Genomic DNA, 15,544 nt, shown 5'->3' with positions numbered 1-15,544 from the left:
ACAGAGGGGCAAGGAAGGCTGTGTCTCTCTGTTTGAGGGCTTTTAAGGGCTCATCTCAAAAAGAGGTTCAGAGACAGACTATACGAGCAGTAGCTCAGTCCTACCCCAGAGAGCTACTGTGTAGCCTACAACGTCCAAACCCTGGCCTAGTCTTCACTTCTACCTCTCACCAATGTTTCAAGAGCCTCCTCCTTGAACTTTTCTGTTCCTCTATTGGGGGGAGTGCGGGAATACTTTTGACATGATGTCTTCTCCTTTATAACTTAGCCACCAAAAATGTCTGTTTCTTTACTAGATTTAGAGTTCCAGCACTTTCTTCTTTTATATCTTGTTTTTCTTCTTTTTTTCTAGTTAGACAGCTAGAAGAAACCTATCACTAGTCAACTCATAGGATCATCCTCAAAAGCGCTGATAGATGCCTTTGCTGGTGTAAGCAGAAAATGCTGTTACTGAGGTCAGGGGCTGGGATGCAACAAGCATACACACCAATTGCATGCCAACCCTTTCAGATCCCAAGGACAGAAATGTCCACATACTCCCCAGAGTGATCGCATTCCTCCAGAGTCCCATTAGATAGTGAAGGAAGGCTGAAATAACTGTGCTCCTGCAGTATCCAGAACAGATGTTTTCATCTTCCCTGTTCTTTGCTCATCAGGTTAATGTAATCTTGGGTTTCAGGATCACTGGCCTTTTTGTCCTGCTCAGCAGCAGCTGGGGAGCTCATGAGATGCAGTGAAGAAGGGGCAGTTTCCTGTGAATGTCTATGTACTGTACAGTTCCTCTTCCACCTCACTCTCACTCTCACTCTTTATATACTAAAGCCCAGCTGGAGCATCTTCCCCGCACTGCCACTTTGACCCAGCTCCCACGGACAGGCTTTGATGGTACCTCATCCTGGTGGCTCCCTTCATCATGGCTATACTCATTCTACAGATCTGAATTTATTAACTTGGCCAGTTCCTTGGGCTAATTCCCAAGCTAATGTGTTAGGGACTTGCTGTTCTGTGCACAGAAAGAAGCAACTCCAATCATTCTTCAACCAATTTGAATGGCAGCTGATCTACAAGTGTGTGATCAAATCTGCCCTAGATAACTGCTTTGTGCAGCCCAACTTGACATTAGAATGATCACAGGATGAATAAGCAAGAGTCACTAAATAACTGCTAAGCTAAATAACTGCTGCTTTACTGCAGTGTGACCCACAACCTCCAGAAACTTGCCTCAACCTACAGTTAACATCTGTGTGCTCCCAAATTCCCACTGTCCATGCAATAGCTGCTCAAGCACACGAAGGCTGCAGAACAGGATGCCTTTAGTCATTGGAATGGTTAAGGCCAAAGAATGTCAGACATAGGCTGCTATCTACACTGCTCTAGTGACCTTGATGTTTTGCAACCAGATGGAGAATAAAACACCAATTGAAAAAATATGTTCTGAGATAACAGGAACGAGGCTTGGTTCACCTCATCGAATGCTGTGCTTGTTCCCAGCCTTCTAAGTAAGGGTTTGAGCCCAAAAGCTGTTTTCCTAATTCTGCCATGTTGAGGGCATTATGAAGCCTGATCAAAGTTAAAAAGCTGTCTTCAGTATTTTAGAGATTAACAGAAAACATTAGCCTATAATCTCTGGGCTTGCAGTACATGCTTTAAACCTGCCAACGGTCATCAGGGGGCTTCTTCCATTTGCAGCAGGTCACTGCTGCCTGCAGCAAGGTGCTCACAGCACACGGGAAGGGTGCCACTGGAGGCTTTTCTTCACCAGCCTTTTGTGAGAGAAATAAAAGCAATCATGAGGATGCTGCAGCTTTAGAAGACTTGTAAGTAAAATATTTTTTTATGATTATGAGTGGAACAAGAGATGGATGCTAAATTCACACTCATTGACAACATTCACTTGCCAGAGAGCATTTAGAAGCTAGAAATCCACACAACAAATACCTTTATTTTTCAGAGAGGTGGGCAAGGTGGTAACCTACCAGATAAGGTGCAGCCAGAGAGACCAGAAGTGACTGGAAAGGTATTTGGTGTGAACATAGACTTTAAAAGTCAGTAACAAGATAGCACCTGCCTCATCTGCTCAAGCTCCTCTGCCTGAACTTAGAGTTGCCTTTGGCTTTTCATTTGCTCTCTGGAGGTGAGATCTTTTTTGCATCAGATAATCCGCAAACAGAGAGTAACAGCAAAATCCTCAATGCTCCTTGTGCTCCCCCGGCATTTAGAGGTAGGTGAAGTTTGAGGAGGAAAGTTGTCCTCCAGTGCAATGCCAACATTCTGTGCAGATGCCCGATTTTGCTAGCTGGGAGCCCAAAAGTTCTCTGGTTTGCTCCTGTGAAGCTGTGAGGGTCTACTGCTGTTAGCACAAGATGTACTTCAGCTCACCATTTAGGACATTAATGCAGAACAGAATGGATAATTAATTTATGTTAAAAATACCAGGGCTGCATTGGCACATCCAGCTTTCTCTGAGGAAGAGAATGAAAGAAAGAACAACTGCTGTGTGACAGATGTTAGTCATTATGCTTAAATGCGCTTCTGGAAGGCGCTCAGATATATGTGTCAAATGATTAGAGCAATGCAAGATGCTGCATAGAATAGGAGGAACTTCTTTATAGCTAAACCTGCACAAAACTGTTGGATCACCTTGCAATAAAAATGCTACGAAAGAAAATCCAATTAACTTTCAACTCAGATTAAGCTTCTTGGAGGCAGAAACAGAACAAAACAAAACAAAAACAAAATAAAATAATTAAAAAAACAACACCACCAGAGCTCTTCAAGCAGTTATTCTGCATTGCTACATGGGCGCTGCTTGAAGCACAGCTTGGAAGGAAATGACACAACTCTACATTATGACAAACTAGTTGAACGGCTTTTTGAGCAGCCTGACATGTAGCCTCTGCCCAGGATAGCAGAGGAGGTGCTTAAAACCTTTTTGGAGAAAGTAGGAACAGCATGGGTAGAAAGCAGAAATGGCTGAGTGTGAACATCAACATTTAATGTCCGGCAAACTTCCAAACAGCCAGAGAATTTCATCCTTTGAGTACAAGACATTGTGACCCCAATTAGTATGAAACAAATAACAGCAATGCAGAAAGCTAGAAAGCCTACTGATACAAGGAGGGAATGAGAGCAGAAACAATGATGGCAGGAGAGGCAGAAGGAACACAGGTGAATACCATTTTAAAGTAAAACTTAATTAAAACTATGAAAGTTCAAGTAAATGTTGGTGACAACTCAAATTATTGCAGGATGAAAATGTTTTACAGCCGTATGCAACAATCCTTGAAGATATGGGAATACTCAGAAAAAAACTGTATTCCAAATTACATTGGCACAGGCAGCCGCTAGATTCATTCTTGTGCTTAAACAGGTATCTTGTTAGTGCTAGAAGAAACTCTCAGACCTTTAGCATACCAGTTTAGCCAATATCATTTCTTTGGACAGATAAATCATGAGCAGATTTTGAGGCTGATTTGAAAAAATACGTATTTTCCTCTCCGTCACACACTCCTGGTTTACCCAAGTCTGTGGATGCCTACAAGGAAAGCCTACAGAGAGGAACATATCCTGAGCTCGTGACTGAAGCAATCCAAATGTAAATGTTGTGAAGATGGGGAATGTCAATGAAATAATAATATTTAGGTGAAGGCCTGTTATTTATTTTTTTCCTATGTCCTAATCAGAAATAAGTGGAGGCATGAATGTTGTTAGGTGGTGTTTTGTCAACCTACCATGTACAAAACAGATTTATATTGTCAGGCTTCATGGAAAATGCATACTGTGATATTTTAATAGCCCTGATTTTCCAAAACTATTAAAGAAGGGCAAAAACTGTTTGGACTTTATATAGCCTATGTGGAAAAAAACAGGCAGAAAAAAAAAGTCAACAGTTGGAAAAAGAAACAGCCTAAAGGAGGAACAGGTTATAATTTCTACAATTAGCCTGTTTAATTAGTATCACAGTCAGTCTGCAGGAAGATATCAAGAGAGGTCCTGTTGAGGTCTGCCTGCCTTGGGTGCTGCTCTTTTTGACATGTAAACTGATGATTTGAGGATGGATAATAACTATTTAACCTGCAGATGGCACATCCCTGGGAAGGATGGTAAGCACTGAGAACTGAGGCTGATCTCGACAAGGTCAAGAAATAATCTGAAAAGAAATAAGATGCAGTTTGGTCAGGTTAAATGCAAGCTTCTGTGTCAAAGCAGAAAAAAGCCTCTCTGCAAAGACTGAAAAATGATCACCTTTGTCCTAGCTCAGCCACAGAGGAGCTGAGAGGACACAGTTTCAAACAGCGCTCAAGTCAGCAAGCATGCTGTTGTAAAACCCAGCACATCGAGTATATGAAATCTTAAATTGTTTGTGATGCTTTTGCTTGAGGCTGGCAAGATGGCAACACGTGTATGTCACTTGATTTTGGATTTTTTAAGTCTGTGTTCAAGAAAGAGACAGACTGATCAGAAAATGCCTAGAGAAAAGAATCAGTAAGAACATGGCAAGGGCTGCAAACTACCGTTGGTGGAAGGCTTTATAAATGCCTAGAAGAGGATGCAGAAGAGACCTGACAACAGTCTTTAATTATGTAAAGAGCTGCAAGCAAGATAGGAAACAAACTGTTTCCATAACTCCTCTCAAGAACGTGGCCTGGAAGACTAAAAGAGACAGAATAGGTTGGACAGGAGGAAAGGTATCCAACAATAAGCAGGGTGAACCACTGTGAATATCCATTGCTGGAGGTTTTAAGAAAGCAATTATTTTTTTTCCTTCACACTGTTTAAATGGAAGAAATAGAGATGCCTTTGTGCTGTGTGGACTCTGAAACATATCTTTGTAGACACCTTCACAACAGCAGATTTAAGTTTACTGTCAGATACTTCCTTTGTGCCATTTTTCAAACTGAGCTCCGGCCAGGCTGAAGACCAATGTGAGGAAGGGGTCTGGTTTAGCTAATCTTTGCCTAGGGGGCACTGTTGATGTTCTCTCAAGGTCCTTGCCAACTCCATCATAATACATCCTACTAAACATCCCTGTGTTCTCCTCACCCTTAGATTTGTTTGGTCCTTCCTTCATGAGGGGACGCTGAGATGGAAGAGTTCTTGTACAACTTGTGAGACGCCATTCAAGATATTCAAGATCACGAAAACAAATCTATTTGACAACTCAGCATCTTAAGAAGACAGTATGCCAGTATAGTTTATACGAAGCAGCAGAGAAGAAAAAAAAATTGGAAAACTAAGTAGAATTTATAAAGTGTCAGAATTAAGAACCGAGTAACCTTAAATTCTGACCTTTGGATATGAAATTCTTTTACAACTGTCTCTTCTCTAGCATATAGATTTCTTCTTGATCCATCATTCTGCAGTTGTCCAAGCCTTACCTTCCAAACACTGCAGACATACCTATCCAGTATGTTGCATCCAAAATATCTTCCTTGCTTTTGTTTTAGAGACCATCACTATTGATCACAAAAACTGCAATGCCAAATGAACCCAACTTTCTCACACTCCACTGAGGTAGGGGGGTATCACTGACTACAACTCATTGTAGCACTGGGGAACATAGGCATAGGCAGAATAAAGCCAAAGATAACCGGGAGGCCCAGTTTTCGATGCTGACAGTTTATGTGGAGTACTTGCCATTATTACAGCACTTCACTTGTTCAAAGGAAAGCATGGCTTTCAACAGTTGCTAATGTTGGCTGCTTCTGTTAAGCAGGCCTCAGAGTACAAGCACTGGGCTCCAGGCACAGAAATGCTATAACAGTGATGATCACTTGCAAAGAACCTTGTTAAAAACTGCACAAATCTTTGCAAAAATAGCACAGAACATGCTTTTGGAAAGCTGTTTGCACAGTGAGACCATCCCTTCAGCCCTTATTGCACCCTTCTTCCCCAGTGCATAGGAACAGCTGTCCAACAGGGAAGTCACTCCTACTGGTTCCTGTAGTATAAAAAGTACACGCAGTGCTGCACACATTGAGATAGCTGGGGCAAACTTCACAGGCAATCAGCACTTGCACGCTCCCCTAAGCTTCTGCATGAGCCCCTGGACAAGCCTAGGCTACCTCCAGCTTGGCTGGACCTGAGCAAAGAGGAGGGCTCAAGTGCTGGCAGTGCCACCTCTTCCCCATACCATAGATGGAAGCGCTACTCTGCAATTCCACGGGGCATGAATCCTGTCCTTGCTGCCCACCACCCCCTCCTGCCTTTCCATTCCTCTAACTTGATGGGAAGCATGTCCCTATTCACAATCCCCTTCTCCCACTGTTTCTTGCCAACGAAAAACATTGAAAACAACCACCAGATGGGAACACATGCAGAAACTTGAGGTTAACCAGCAGCTGACAGGGAAGGTATCTTTTCCTCAAATTAATCTGTTTAGGGCAAATTATCAAGAAGTGGCCAGATGCAAAGCCCTTCTACCTGTGGAAGGGACTTGCCCTACAGTGACTAAGCGACCAGCCTCGCAGCCACATCTTTAACCAAGAGTTTGGACGCAGGAGCTGTTGCCCCTTCCTATTTGACAGTAGCACACAGGACAGGTTTAAACACTTAAAAGGCAGCATACATCCCTGTAAAGAAGGTACAGTGCCCACATTCAGAACAGCTAGTGATTCCCCCGTGCCTCATGAAGTATTTTGAGGTAGCCCGTCAACTAGGGAAATGATTACAAAGTCATTAGCGAGAGCTTTATTGGAGTGGTATTTGGAAACCTCGATGTTGGGCTGATGTTTGTACCTCTGGAGATGGTACGGTACGAATACAAAACATGTACAACACGCACAAAAAGGCCAGCGTGTAACACCAGTGTATAGATTTCCAGAAGTTAATGTAAAGACAAGGCCCCTGAGGCTGCTGGCCTATGTTTTGCACGGCGCCTTGGCACGCAGCAGGAATAATCTAATCACATTAATCACAGAAATGCCAAAGCGCCATCCAAGTTCTGAAACCTCAGCGTATGCTTTGACATTTCTGGAAAAACAGTTTTTATTCAATGTCACCTACCACTTTCCTTAACATTATTAAAGAAATTAGGATGTAAGAATTCTCTCTTGGAGAAGCCAGGTCTCCAGCTTCTCTGTTAAGTGCCAGCAAGAAAAGCTACCCGGTGATTCCTACAAGTAATTCCCCTGCCATATTTCGTTAGGGGAATGCCAGTGGAAATGCACTGTTTTGGTCATGCTGATGCAAGCTGTAGATATAAGGACCTGTCCAAGATCTCTGTAGCTCCTGGCACCCTATTTTATCCCAATGTTTTTAAATATCATCGATTTGATGGAGATACAGGTGGGGAACCAAGCATGGACATGAGAAAACATTAGGAAGAACAACTCCAGCACGATGACAACTGGTAGCACCAGAATTATCGTGTAAAAACTGCTGTCAGCCTATTAAAGCTTCTGTGGGTTTGGGAAAAAACAGAGTGGCAAAAGACGTGACTTCAGCCTCTTTCAAATGCCTGAGCCCTGAAGAACCTCATGCCCTCAAGCCCAGGGTGTTTTCCTGTGATCCTACGGATTTCAGCCAGTTTTAGACAAGGCTGAATTACTACAGATGTCCACTGCTGTACATGCATAACCCCAACAGGCCAAGAGGTAAGAAGCTATGAGCACCTTGGATAAGGAGGGAGAAACTGCAAAGCTTCACAAAGAACCACAGACCCACATGGGCTGCATGCCCGCAAAAGAGAGCAAAGCACAGCAGGTGGGTTTTGCTTCTCCACCTACTCAAATCTGCTTGGTTTTGCAACCACACAATGAAATTTTCACAACTCCAGATGAAAATAACACGACACTGGGGTCAACAAAAGACATCACCACGGGTAGTGTGAAAAATACAGGTGACACAGCCACTGCTGAACAGAGACAGTGCCTTATAGACCCATGGACGGAAAAAGCACCATCAATCACTATGCATGCAGAGCATCATCCCTGAAGATGAGAACAGCTTCAGCCTGCAGCCACTTCAGGCTTGTGCCTACATCCTCATCCAGCATGATGAGGTCTGAGGCTTGAGCCCAACAGGGCAGCTACACAAGCACATTAGGTTCGCACCCAGCAAACGCATCTGGAACCGTGCCATCATCAGATGATTTCTGCTCAAAGCACCCATGAGGGGGACTAACATGCAAGTAGCTTGTGATGAGTCCAGTGTAGCCTTTACTTCCAGTCTTTCTTGGATAAACTAGGTATTTCAAATGCAACCTCTGTCTAAAAGGAATGGAGGAGCAGGGAGGGGAAGGCAGATTTTAGTCATCACAATATGTTAGGTCATTAAAAATAAAGGACATTTTAATTTTGGAGGAAACAGCTTAGAAAATTAAATTGAAGGTATACTTTTCTTTAAGAATTACTTTAAAATGTAAATATATATAACATATCTACAGCAAAAAGTATGCAACAGAACTGAAACCTGCTTATTCATTAATTTTACATAGGGTGCAAAGTCTGCACAATAAAAATACACACTAATAAACTCTTTTCTGCTAGAAAAATTACGACACGTGGATAAAAAAGCTGCAAGTCAAGAAAGCAACAGGCTTCCTGGCCACTACCAGCTGCCTTCCCCACAAGGTTAGGTCACTGGAACAGGCCTTGGGAAATAAATGGTGCAAACATTAGACTACAACATCTTCAGCAGAAAAAAAAAATGGATGCCAATGCGCATTTTGGGATAACTGAATAGGATTCTTTTTTTTTTAATAAAAGACATTTTTTTATCCTTACAGTGGCATATTTTAGGAATGTAAAGGTTTGCAGAGTATTTTAAAAGGATTTTTAAGGATTTTAAAATGGGGAATGCAGCGTGACCTGTGGAGCAGCAACTGGCTGTTAACTGCAGCTCTTACTTTACCTGCACCATGCCTTGAAGTAAAGTTTTCCCTTCTCTTGCCTACGTTTTCTTTGCAGCTTCACTGAAAACCTAAGAAATGAAAGTGCTTAAAAAGCCAAAATCCTAAAAGGGCCATGATAAGCAGCAGGCAAAGTGCTCTCAGTGAAATAACGCGTTTATCCAAACTGATAGTATGAGAAACTGCCTTTTAAGCCCCGTCTTTAGACTGTGTACTTCAGATAAATAGATTATTTTGCTACGAGCTACTACAGGCTACAACATACTCACATAAATATATCAATGCCTATACGTGAATATGAATTTTTATATATTGAGTACATACAAGAAACACGACAAAGAGCAGATTACTGCCACGGCTGCATCTTTCAGGGTGGAGCCCACCACGTGCGTCCCCAAGATGTGATTTCTGTCACCGCCTCACAGTGCCATGTGGGGAACCTGGCCACACGAAGCCTTGCAGCCCCTTGTCAGAGTGCTGCTCTGCTAATCTTTTGCCAAGAAAGCAGCAGGTGGGGGTCAGCTGGCAAAGCCTCCGTAACACCTTATTCTCAAACAAGCCCTCGAGGGACAGCACAAGTGTCTGCACTGACTGAAAGGAAAGCTAAGCATGAGAATTTGGTGTGGCCCACGCTACATCCTTCAAAATCTTGTTTGTCAGGCTCAGCATCAATGTTCAGAGCAGACCTGAGCTGCTGGAGAGCCGCAGAAGGCACCGCCACCAGCTCAGGCTGTCCAGCAGCACTGCACACTACATCTCAGAGTCCCACTTTGATGAGCTCAGAGGATCTGTACCACCACTCCTGTCCAGGAACTGGGTCAAGAAGGTACAACAGGTCCGTACCAGACACGTGCATGCAGGATACGACCTCTTCTAGATTCAGATTGCAATGCTGAAGCACCCCCTGCCAGACCAGTGGCAGAAATGTGCTCCTATTATTTACACAATATAAAGTGCATTAGGATTTTCTTATTGAACTGACAGACTTCTGTCTGGACCATACAATTTTGAAACAGAGGTGAGGACTTTAATAGGAAATTCTTTCATGAGAAAAGAGGTTCAGATTGGTACTCTTCACCCTGTCCTCCTAGTATTGTTTTTGGCCGTTCTTTCTAGTGCAAATAAGCTTGTGTTTTCTCAAGTTTAAGGGACATGGCAGTTTTAGAGCACAGGGAATGAACATTTGACATGCATAAGCATTGCAACGGGCCCTTCTGCACACAAGCAGCCTACGTTATTCCTGCTCTCCGACATTGAAAATGCACTGCCAAAAATAACGATGAACCCGTTTCCAAATCTAACTGGTACAATCTTGCATTGCTACATTTTGAGTTAGTCTGTTTTATCCTCCAATGACAATATTTGCAAGCACTGGTGCTTTACATTTCCGTGGAAACCTGTCGCTAGTGGTTTACCCACTGGTCGTCGGCTGTGAACTTGAAGATCCCATCCAGTTTTGGATACTAAGGTGCATCCCACACGGGGAGAGTACATGCATTAGTGAATTCCATGGAACCCGGCCCTGCCTCACAGCAGGCAAGCACTGGATTCCTGGCTGCTATTTACAATACACTAATGCACTCAGAAGGCCAATTAATTAACTCAGAAAAAAGATTTAAAAGAAAAAAAAGGGGTTAAAGATACCAGTCTAACTAAGATACAGCCAGCTGCATTTAGTTACCCTTTTGTCAAAATGGCGAGTAGCAATAACAAAAGCCATTTTGCATCTCATCTTTTTTTTTTTTTAACAGAAGACATGATGAATAAACAGGCCTTTTCAATCCTTTTGCCCATTGCAAGTATTTTTCCTTACTAACACCAAAGGAACAGAAGGAATGCATGACCACTTACAATACACACCTAACCTAAGCAAATTCCAATGCGGCAGCTTTTACAATGCATTGACACAGACGTGGACTTGGACTGGGAGATGTCGAGTGCGTAGGGGAGGAGTGCCACACGGGAGCGAAGGCGAGCATAAAAGAGTTGTACATTCATAGCTCCAGTTGGTAGGGATCTGTAATAAGTTCATTGTTACTCCAGGCACTGTGATGGGCAGCAGCAGCCAGCGACGCGCTGACTTGTGCATCCAGGACTCGCTTGCTAAACTCTGGTTTCACACCAACTGGGATGAGAAGTTACTGTCGTGGTTTGCTAACCGAACCTGTTATAAACGTTGCGACCAAAAGCCTAGAAGCAAAGATGAACCAGTACCCCATAATGCCTCTAGCTGATTCATTGTGGTCTGCTAGCAGTTCAAGTGGTGGAATGAGAAAATCTCTTACAGACTTGAAAAAGTGCCTGAAAGAGCAGTCTGTGCAGAAATGCATGGTTGTTGTGATGCTAAGCCAAATGTTTGCTTGCTGTAACTGCTATATGTAGTTGTATGTAAAGGGCGAATCACCTAAAACAGTGAAATTAACTTCCTTACTCTCTGTCACAACTGTAACATTTCCTAAAGGTTCTTTGGTGACTTTGGTGCAAGCTTTTTTTTTTTTTTTTTCTTTTTCTTTTTTTTTTAAGTTAAAACAGATTGACTGTTATTAGTACCCAAAATAAAGTCCAGATTATCCTCTTAGTTCCCACCCCTGCCTCCCCAGCTCCCCAGCATCTCTTGATACGGTTAATGTCATAACAGGCAATAGCTTTTGGATTTAGTGTGGCCATGCAGCGTGCAGGTGGGTCCAGACTAAGAGCGAAGATAAATACCTTTCTGAACAGATTTACAAAAAAAAAAGTGGAATGGTTGAGTTGGAAAACATCTGGTCCACGTGCACACTTGGCCACTCTGCAAAATACAATGCAAGTGATTATAAATATCTGACTAGACAGAGTAACACATGCTTCAAAAAAATCTTAACGGTGGACAACACATTATTTGAAGTACCTGGAGCTCAACCAAACTCCCAATGATTTCAGAAGGAGAGGAACCAGCACCCAGTGGCTGGAAAAGCCCCTTCAATGATATACACTCATTTTCGAAGAAATGACCAAGAATTTTCCAAGTCTTCAGGCCTGCTAATTCTATGCATTTTCCCTCCCAGCATTCTTCTGGCAAGGACTGTAAGGTTCAGGTTGCAGAGCTGCTAGCGGACTTTGCACAGAGCTAGCAGTCAGTAACCAGGCATCAAATTGCCGGATTTCAGCTTCAGCTTCAACAGGGCGGGAAGGAGGCGATGGCAGGGCACTGGTATTATGTTGTACTAATAACATCTGTAAAATCAACGTGACAGAAAATCTGACACCGCCTTAGCCATGGCTTTGAAAACGTGTTACAGATCAATAGGACCGAGATGCATTTTGATACGGATCAAACGGTGCACCAAACCCCCCAAAGGTCTTCCTCACAGCAGGAGGGAAGAAATGCCCAGGTGTTGTCCTCGTGCGTGTAACAATCGTGGCCGTGTTCATCTCACAGCTGGGAGGGAACCCTGGAACCTCAATGAGTGCAGCCATCTGGCTCAGCACACCCGTTCCACAGCCTCCTGCCAGAACCCACAACACCCCAGCTACAAAAATAGCTTTTGAAATTTTGAAGAATGCATTAAAAAAATCGTCAGCCCCGCGTGGGCAGAACACGGATATGAAGAATGGATTATGACTTGTTGCCATTAATTTGGAAGGCTTAGCACTCAAGCACAGTTCCACTATCCTGGGATACTCAGGTTATTTGGTTAGCACAAAACTACGAGATTAATAACAAATCTTCTGCTCTCCACTAGCACAGTATTAAAGGTCCGACTGGTTACTGAGATTTCACCCACAAAGAACATCATTCTCATATCACATCATATATGTGATATCATATCAACATCATATCACTCGATAACCAGCAGATACCAATTTTTAAACATCTCCCTCTCCTCATACATGTCTGAGCAATTAACATGAAGACAATTTTGCAGTAAGTGCCCTATGGCTCAGCTCTTCAGCCTTTTTACCGAGTACAGGCAGAGTTCAGTTCCAGAAAAACTGCCATAAGCAGAAACCGATACATTTCAGCGTGAGGATTTTTTCTGCAGCACGCTGAAGTGCAACACAAGCCTTATCTAGACTATTTAAAGGTCAGAATGCAGTTTTGTTGTTTGTTTTTTTTGTGCTGATATGTATACTTTCATAGTCTTCCGCACTCAAAGAAGCTGACTCATACAGACTTGGGAGGTTGGTACTTTCTTAAGAAATACAGAGATGTTTTGGGTGTAATATAGCATGATGACCAGACTCCCATAATATTATGTACTGGAGTTAGTACAGACTACCGGAAAAGGACTTTACAAAAAAAAAACCAAAATGGGGCAACTTCAAATTACTATAGATGAGTCCCTCTCACCAATATCTGCTTTTTGTTTTATTTTGCCAGACGGCCAGTTCAGTGCACTCTACTCGAGACCCTCTTGCTCTTCACCACTGTCCCCTCTGACATCCATCCTTTTTTCTTTATGGCTGTTGCAAATTCTCCTCATCTCTTCTTCATACTTGATAAAATTTTCCCCAAACCTTGTCCACGCTTTGTATGGAACTGTGATGGTGTTACGGTAGGGTGGCCTCACCTCACTTACCTTCAGAAAAATGCCATACCTGTTGGATCCCACATCAAAGTAGAACCTCTTGTTGTCCACCCGGAAGGAAGTGCCCTCAGGGAGCTCAGGGGGCTCATCTCCCCCAGCCCTGCGATCCTCCATGTCCCCCTCGCCGTACTCTTCAATCAGCTGGACCAAAGCATCCCTGAACTCGATCATCCCTTGCGCAGGAAGGACAATAGTCTGCTCCTGTCCCAAGCTGTGGCCAAAATAACCAATCATGCCAGGTCCCCGGCTCATCGTCTGCCTGATCCGCAAGAAGCGGCCCCGCTGATTCTCCTTCAGGTCAAGGTAATATTTTCTGTTGTCTCTCTCGATGTACTCTGTTTTGAGGACGCTATGAGGGTGCTCTTCGGAGCCCACAGAGCCCGGGGGCGAGGGCGGCGGGTGCTGCTGGCGCTGCCTCGAGTGCTGCTCCTTGCCATTGCTGTGCTCGTGCCTGTGGCCACCTTTCAGGCCCAGGTGGGCATAGTGCTCAATGAAATCACCCAGGCAGTCCTTCAGCTCTGCGGCCACCGACAGGGAGAGCGTCAGCTTGCTTTTCCTGATGTTGTCCTGCCTGCCTCTCCCGATCCAGACCTCAGCGATCTTCAGGAAGCGGCCCCGGGAGCTCTGCTTCACGTCCAGATAAAATCGCTTTTTCTGGATGTCCACCCTCTTGGAGGCCAGCTCCTGGATCTCCATACAGCCCCCCTGAGAGGGGGCCGTGTAATGGTACTGCTGCTGGGACTGGGAATAGATGCTCCTGTGCAGGCCGGAGCCCCCCACGTTCCTTCCTCCTCCTCCTCCTCCTCCTCCTCCTCTCCCTCTTTCCATCTTTACCAATCAGCTGGAAATAACACATAACAGAGACACAGATGACAACATCAGCACCAGGGGCCTGTTCTGCTTCCTGGTGGTGGCTCTGCTCACTGCTGCTCCCCCTACCCAGCTGCTTGCATCCCAGCTCCCCGCTGCCAGCTGCCCCCGTTGAAGCTCCGTTCCCCACCCTGGCTGCCACGTGTCCCCCTGAGCCCCTTTCTCAGTTGCCAATGCCCCCGGCCTCAGGTCCCTCAGTTCTGCCTCCTTGCACCTCCTGTGCCCATTTTGGCTCAGTACTGATGATCGCCCACCAAGACCCCCAGTGACACAGACCTCCCTGCATTGCCGGCCCACCCGTGGTAGCCACCCCATGCCGATCTCTCCCAACCCCCCACACCCCGATTCCTACACCCCCACCCCACAACACCGTGCCCCTTCCCCCCCCCCCCGGCTGTTCCTCAGGCCCACAGCCCCCATCCCTCACCCGCGGGTGCTGCGGTCTCTGCCCCCAGCGCTGTCCCCAGCACCGCACCTCCTGCTCGCCGGTGCCCCCCAGCACGGCCCCTCTGCCCCCCACAGCATCACATCTCCTCCCCGGTGCCCCCAGTGGCGCTTCCCGGCTGCTCCATAGGGCCGTCCCAGCCCCGCAGCGCTCCCCGGCATCGCATCCCCGCGGCTTTGCTCCCCAGTGCCCCCACAAGGGCCCCCGCGTGCCCCCGGCTGAGTCTCCCGACGCCCCCCAGCATCGTATCTCTCCCGTCGTCTTCCCAGCACTGCTCTCCAGAGCCCCTCCTGCTCCCTCCGCGCCGCACCTCCCCCCGCCGCTGCCCCCAGCTCACCCCATAGCACCCATCGCCGCCGTTGCCCTTCACCCGCCGCCGCCACCGCCCGCAGCCGGCAGCCCCGCCGCGCAGAGCCCCGGGCTGGCGCACCCCCGCCGCTCCGCCCCGCCGGCCCGGCCCGGCCCCGCCCGGTGCAGAACGACGGCGGCGGCGGCGGCGGCGGCAACGCGGTGAGCGCCGCCGGCTCGCCGGAGGGTGCGCGGCCCGCCCGGCCACGGGACTACAGCGCCCACAGTGCCCCGCGCACGCTCGTCCCGCCGCGCACGCGCGTCACCTCGGGTAACCTCCCGCCGCCGCCGCCAGAGGGGAAGCGGGGCGATGCTGGGGGGGGGGGGGTGTTGGTGACGCGGTTCGTGTGCGACGCGGGAGCCGGTTGGCGCCGAGCCGGGGCGCGGTGAGCGCTGAGGCTGCTCCGCCTTCGTGTGCCTCCGCGTGCGGCACGCGGGCCGTGTGGGTGCGCTGCGTCCCGCC

The 15,544-nt window shown here is 46.2% G+C and overlaps 2 protein-coding genes across 2 annotated transcripts in view; one reads left to right on the top strand and one right to left on the bottom strand.

Annotated features, from left to right (window-relative positions):
• Positions 1–8,785: 8,785 nt before the first annotated feature.
• Positions 8,786–15,197, bottom strand: PURG (purine rich element binding protein G). The gene is made up of 2 exons (XM_072335900.1): positions 15,071–15,197; positions 8,786–14,259 (listed from the first exon to the last, which is right to left on the bottom strand). Exon 2 carries the CDS (start codon positions 14,244–14,246, stop codon positions 13,230–13,232), a length of 1,017 nt encoding a protein of 338 aa, XP_072192001.1. The 5' UTR covers positions 14,247–14,259; positions 15,071–15,197; the 3' UTR covers positions 8,786–13,229.
• Positions 15,198–15,424: 227 nt separating this feature from the next.
• The window catches only part of WRN (WRN RecQ like helicase), a 42,053-nt gene continuing 41,933 nt past the window's right edge, over positions 15,425–15,544 (top strand). Inside the window, exon 1 of the mRNA XM_072334400.1 lies at positions 15,425–15,467. The gene's annotated coding sequence lies outside the window, so the exon portion shown is untranslated. The remainder of the gene's footprint in view (positions 15,468–15,544) is intronic.

The sequence above is a fragment of the Excalfactoria chinensis genome, chromosome 4 (assembly GCF_039878825.1).
Source record: "Excalfactoria chinensis isolate bCotChi1 chromosome 4, bCotChi1.hap2, whole genome shotgun sequence".
Taxonomy (NCBI): Eukaryota; Metazoa; Chordata; class Aves; order Galliformes; family Phasianidae; genus Excalfactoria; species Excalfactoria chinensis.
The sequence above is the reverse complement of the archived record's forward strand: the minus strand, read 5'-3'. Positions and strand labels throughout refer to the sequence as shown.

Bases quoted from the DNA above. Each gene is read 5' to 3' on its own strand.
- PURG (XM_072335900.1), bottom strand. From the start codon at position 14,246: ATGGAAAGAGGGAGAGGAGGAGGAGGAGGAGGAGGAGGAGGAAGGAAC.